This window comes from Sciurus carolinensis, chromosome 2 (genome assembly GCF_902686445.1).
Source record: "Sciurus carolinensis chromosome 2, mSciCar1.2, whole genome shotgun sequence".
In the NCBI taxonomy this organism is placed as follows: Eukaryota; Metazoa; Chordata; class Mammalia; order Rodentia; family Sciuridae; genus Sciurus; species Sciurus carolinensis.
Window position 1 is genome coordinate 122,184,824 of NC_062214.1, and position 6,000 is coordinate 122,190,823.

Genomic DNA, 6,000 nt, shown 5'->3' on the forward strand with positions numbered 1-6,000 from the left:
GTAATTAAGAAAACCAAAGCGACTAATACACATTGGACATAAGGGTTAACCAGTCCAAAGTTGATTTCCTTCAAGTTGCCCCTCCAAAGAGGGAGTTGCCCTCTTCGAAGTCCCATGGAAATGAGAGCAGTGTGGACAATCACTGTCTTTGCCACCAGGCTGATGTCAAGATTCCCAGCGCTGGTCTGTCACTTCTATAATTGTACCTGCAAAGCTCTAACCACAGCCTCCAGCCACAGCAGGAGAAGCAGTGATATTCCCTCCCCCCAGCACAAACTCTGAGCCTGGAAATAGGACTAGAGTCAAGCTTTCTTCATCTTGATATTATGTGAGGCTTTCATCACATTAGGAGAGGAGATAGTGCTCGTTCAGTCATGCTGCTGGAAAACCCAAAGCCTAAATACTAGGATATCCCCCTCGAAGTGTCACAGCCCAGATTTCTGTGTGCCATTAGGATTTTAATGAGTAAAAGGAGCCCACATGCCTATGATTCATTCTGGGTCAACAAGTTGCCCCCAGAAAATGCGGCTCCAGCACACCTGGTATGTGTGCCATCTGGTCACACACCTTTGTGTACATTATAACACAGAAAATGAATACTGCACAAATCACAGATGTTGAGGATTGAATTTCCATAAGAGTTTATTGGATTTTTTGCTTATTGAGTTATTTTGTCCTACATAACTGATGTTATTAAGAAAAGGTAGAACAAATCTTTTTTGTTTGTTTTATTATTATGGGCACTAGTGTGTTCTTATTCATTTGATGTTTTAACATAAATTACAGCCATTATCCTTTTTGATACTGAAATTTTCCCAAAATTATCTACTGAAGCCCCTTCAAGGGATCTGCCTAGGTCCTTTTAACACACTCACTCTCAAGCATCTCCTTGCTTTCTGAGAAGCAGGAAAAGACAAGATGAAACCAGACCTGAAATCAATCCTTTCTTCAACAGGAGCCCTGCCTCCTCTTAGTGAGAATCTACTCTTTTCTTAATACAAATGTGACTGAGTATTTTTTTCAAGTATTCAAAATTTGGAATAGTATTACTTCTAATTTCCTTCAATATTCAGTGCTAGGAAATAATGGGTGCAGATTGATATTTTCAGTGATATTTAATGTTATCAAGTTTTTTCTTCCTTGATTTTATATTTTTATTTTTCTCTTATACCCATAAATCTTGATTTCTGCTAATATTTTGTACCATATACAAAAAAAAACCACTTCCAAAATCATACTACATATTTTTCAACTAAAAATAAAGATACTGAGCACAGTTAGGAGGGGAGATGAAAAGGTATAGTGCATTTAAGCTTATTAGATGGGGAAGAAAGAAAAAAGTAAAATCAGGGTGATAAATCCATATTTCTTCTGAGTGAAACTTCGATTTACATCAAGGCAAAATTCAGATAAACCATCCTCTCTTCCCCTGAATTAAAAAAAAAAAAATGAATGGAGAGTATGTGTGAATCTATCTGTGGATCAATTGATTTTCAGGTTTCCTTAAAGCTGAATAAAGCACTAAATTAAAAGAGAGAAAAGAAAAGGTTGAATCAAAACAGCTTCCACAAGCCTGCCTGTTCTGAAATTTTTTTTTTTTTTTTTTGATGCTGATCTATTGTAGTCACTTGAGGACAATCTGATCCTCACTTTCACAGGAAGGCCCACGAGGGAGCAAGTGAGAAGGGTCAGCCTGGAAAGGGATCACCTGAGAAATTGTGCAGATTGGAATCTAGGTGGCCTCAATACAAAACACAATTGTAGTCATCAGGAAATAATCCTGTCATTTAAGACTGCAATGGTAGCCCTGCCAGGGAAGATAGCCTGCAGGAAGAAAATGGGAGCTATGGTGTATTTTGAGGGGAAAAAACAATCTTAAGAAAGATTGTTAGCAAGCTAAATCTTTGGTGTGGTCTGAGGATCCAGGGGATTATCTCCTATTCCCACATATATGAAAACACACACATATTTAACCTGTCCCATGACCAAAATTCCCCAGGCCAAAAAAAAAAAAAAAAAAAATTCTTCTGCATTTTAAAATCAGCTTAATTTACAAGATTGCTGAGTCATGCTGCTGCTGAAAACCCAAAGCCTAAATATTACGATGTCTCTCTTGAAATATTACATCCTAGATTTCTGTAGCCATTAGAATTCTAACAAGGGAGAATAATATCCAGCACAATAATTTCTAAACAGTTTATAATAGTTTATGCACTTTATAATCTATAAACTACTTTTGTATATATTACTTTATACAAGTCTCATGTCAGCCTTGCTATGTATGTATGTATAATCATTCACATTTTACAGAGCCAGTAATGTAGTTTCAGATAGTAAATGCTTTCACCAGGAAGTACCGCTTACAAAGCATCAGAGCCAGAATTCCAGCCAAGACCTGCTGCATCTCCAAAGTTCATGTTCTGGCACACTGGTGGATCTCAAACCAGGGTGGAGCTGTACCTTTGAAAGGCATCCCCAAGGATTCTGATCACACTAAAGTCAGTAGCCCATGCACTACAACAACCTACAAATAGAGAATAGATACTAATCAGGGCCCAGAATGGTCGTTTATTGTAGCCCAGGTACAACCTGCTTAAAGTCATTCTGTCCCTATATGGTTATTTTCACATCTGGTTTCTTAAGCCTCATGTCCTCTTCTGCATGTTGCTTAGACTATACAACTGTTTTGTTTCATGCATCTGCCAATTTTATTTTATTTTTTTGAGGGGGAGGGTACCAGAGATTGAACTCAGAGGCACCCAGCCACTAAGCCACATCCCCAGTCCTATTTTGTATTTTATTTAGAGACAGAGTCTCACTGAGTTGCTTAGTGTCTCACTTTTGCTGATGCTAGCTTTGAACTCTCCAGCCTCCTGCCTCAGCCTCCTAAGCCTCTGGGATTACAGGTGTGTGCCACCAAGTCTAGTTCAATTCTAAAATTTTAAAAATGAATTATTTATGTCAAAGTTGACATCTCAGTTTAGTTTTAGCCAGACACTGATCTGTATTGTTTAGACCAGTGTTCTCCAGAGTTTGTTATGCCAAGCAACTCACAGAGGAATACAGAAAGAAAAGATTTGGATTTCTACTTTTATTTGAATTCCAAGAAAACTTTTTCCAAAAAGTTTTACCAAGATTCACTTTGTTGATGGACAGTTGTTTATATATAGTTTGTAAGTGAATATAAACATTTAGAAGAGGACACTCAATAACTGTATTGTTGGGGTATCCAATCAAAAAACAAAGAGAACCCACTGGTCTAGACCCCCTACCCTATGACCAGGAAAGTGTGCTTACTCTCCCTGGGGGGAGGAATCAGAAAATGTAACTCCCTCTGGATGTGTAATTTGTGCTATAATCCTCACAGGATAGAAAGATATTGAGCTCAGAGGCCAGAAATTTCTCCTATATGGTGAGTGACTTCATCCTCTTGGGTTTCCCTTGCCGCTGGGAAATACAGATCTTCCTTTTCTCTATATTCTTTACGACTTACATCCTGACTCTGCTTGGAAACATGGCCATCGTGTGTGCAGTGCACTGGGACCACCGTCTCCACACCCCCATGTACATTCTTCTGGCCAACTTCTCCTTCCTGGAGATATGCTATGTCAACTCTGATGTGCCCAACATGCTGGTCAGCTTCCTCTCCAGGACCAAATCCATCTCCTTCAATCAGTGTGTCCTCCAGTTGTACTTCTTCTTCTACCTGGGCACAACTGAATGTTTATTTCTCTCCATCATGGCCTATGACCGGTTCCTGGCCATCTGCCGCCCCCTGTACTACCCCACCATCATGACTACTAAGTTCTGTAGCAGCCTGGTCATTTTTTGCTGGGTCTATGGTTTCCTCTGGTTTCTGATTCCAGTGATATTCGTCACCCAGCTGCCATTTTGTGGCCCAAATGTGATCGATGACTTTCTGTGTGACCTGGGTCCCCTGCTGGCCCTGGCTTCAGCCTGTGTCCCAATCCCAGGCACAGTTCTCTTATGTGGCACCATGAGCTCCCTCCTCATCTTTGCTACCTTTTTCTATATCATTGGCTCCTACACACTGGTGTTGAGAGCTGTGATACAGGTACCCTCTGCTGCTGGCCGCAAGAAGGCCTTCTCCACCTGCTCCTCACACCTGGCTGTCATGTTTCTGTTCTATGGTTCTGTCATGATAACATATGTGAGTCCCGGGTCAGGACAAGCAGAAGGCATGCAGAAGTTCACAACTTTGTTCTACTCAGTTTTGACCCCTTTTTTCAACCCCATGATCTACAGCCTACGGAATAAAGAAATGAAGGATGCCTTGAAGAAAGTTCTAGGAGGTTCCTAAAATTGATCTATGATGTTATGTTAGTGAGTTATTCTCACATGAATTCAGACTGGGAGCCCACTGTGAGTGACAAACTGAGAAGCTGGCAGGTAGATGTGAACGTGACTGTGAAGGACCACATCCTCAGTGACGCCTCCCCAGGTGGAGTTCTCAGCCTCTTCCACGGCACGCTCCTATGCCTCTACTCAACATGTCCTTCGTTCTTCCTTTTGTTATAATCAGCTGTTCACAAATCTGTTTCCACATGCCTCCCTATCCTTATTAGATTGAAATTCCTTGAGAGCAGGAACATCCTTTATTAATTTCTGTAATTTCAGAAACCCAACATGGTACCTAGATGTCAATAATGTCAACCTAAACAAAACAAATAAATGTGTTCATATTTTCTCACTATATTCTATCATTCTATCTTATAGCTATAGAAGCTATACAAATAACCATTTGTTTTTTATATGCCCTCAGGTGAAATGAAAAGAAAAACTTTCCTTGAAAAAAATGTGAGGTCAACTTAAAGTGAACAAACCATGAAATGATAATCAAATTAGTGGAAAAGTTTAATAAGATGAAAGTTAATATCTAGGAAATTACTTCCTTCCCTCCTTTTGCCTAATAATATAAGTTGCTTTATTTCATTTTCTTTTTACTAAATATTCTTCCACCCAAGCACATTTTAAAATACATTATACAACCTTACTACTGAAAGTGCAGTCTTTGGATTATCAGGCAGTCATCACTAGGGAACTTGTGAGAAGATGAGATCTCAGAAACTATCCAGGTCTATTGAATCAGAATCTTCATTGTTATATAAACCCTCAGTAGATTCACATGCACATTAAAGTTGGAAAAGCACTGATCTGCCCCAGAGATGCTGAAAGGGTTGTAGTGATCACCACCACATTTAGGGCTTTCTATTGATGCCCATCCTTATCTGAACAGGGATTTTTCAACCAACTTACTCAAAATTGTGGGTGGGGCCTAGAAATAGGTATTTTGAAAAGTTCCCCCAGAAGTTAGAAATACAAAAAGAGGGCTAGGAACTATTGCATTAGAATTTAGGAGATTCTAAAAGGTACTATAAAATACAACCAAATCATACTTACATTCCTTTTCTTATTTTTTTAAAATTTGTATTTACTGTACACAAATGGAGTATAACTATCATTTCTCTGTTTGTCACAAAGTAGAGTCATACCATTTGTGTCTTCATACATGTACATGAGATGTCTGTCTCATTCTATTATCTTTCCTTCTCCCGCCCACTCCCCACCCCTTATTTCCATCTACACAACATCCTTCTTCCATTCTTCCCTTACCTCCCCCCACCCCCAAAAGCTGCCCTGATGCAAATCAACCAAATTTAATAAATAATAAATTGTAATAAGATATATTATAATCCAACTATAGTAGTCATTGATTCCGCCCAAAAAATAAATGTCTCTTTTTTTTAATGTTTTTTAACATGCTTGTATTTAAGATACTATAAATGGTTAAGAGAAGTAAACATATAATGAAAAAGAACAAAGCTGGGGCATCACAAGACCTGATTTCAAGACATACTACAGAGCCATAGTTCTACAGGAGCACAAAAACAGACACATAGATCAATGGAACAGAATAGAAATATCATAAACATATAACCAACTGCTTCTCAATAAAGTTGCCAAAAATGTATATTTGAA

At 38.8% G+C, this 6,000-nt stretch overlaps 1 protein-coding gene across 1 annotated transcript; it reads left to right on the top strand.

Moving 5' to 3' along the window:
* The first annotated feature begins 522 nt into the window (after positions 1-522).
* LOC124976479 (olfactory receptor 11H4-like) lies at positions 523-4,321 on the top strand. The gene is made up of 3 exons (XM_047539346.1): positions 523-542; positions 2,351-2,498; positions 3,368-4,321. The coding sequence occupies exons 1-3, from the start codon at positions 523-525 to the stop codon at positions 4,319-4,321; spliced, it is 1,122 nt and encodes a 373-aa protein (XP_047395302.1).
* The last annotated feature ends 1,679 nt before the right edge of the window (positions 4,322-6,000 follow it).

What these genes read in the sequence shown, in the direction of transcription:
- LOC124976479 (XM_047539346.1), top strand. Translation starts at nt 523, where the DNA reads ATGCGGCTCCAGCACACCTG. An exon ending in ATGCGGCTCCAGCACACCTG is followed by an intron (nt 543 to 2,350) that starts GTATGTGTGCCA and finishes TGCTTTCACCAG; the next exon opens with GAAGTACCGCTTACAAAGCA. An exon ending in AGGATTCTGATCACACTAAA is followed by an intron (nt 2,499 to 3,367) that starts GTCAGTAGCCCA and finishes TAATCCTCACAG; the next exon opens with GATAGAAAGATATTGAGCTC.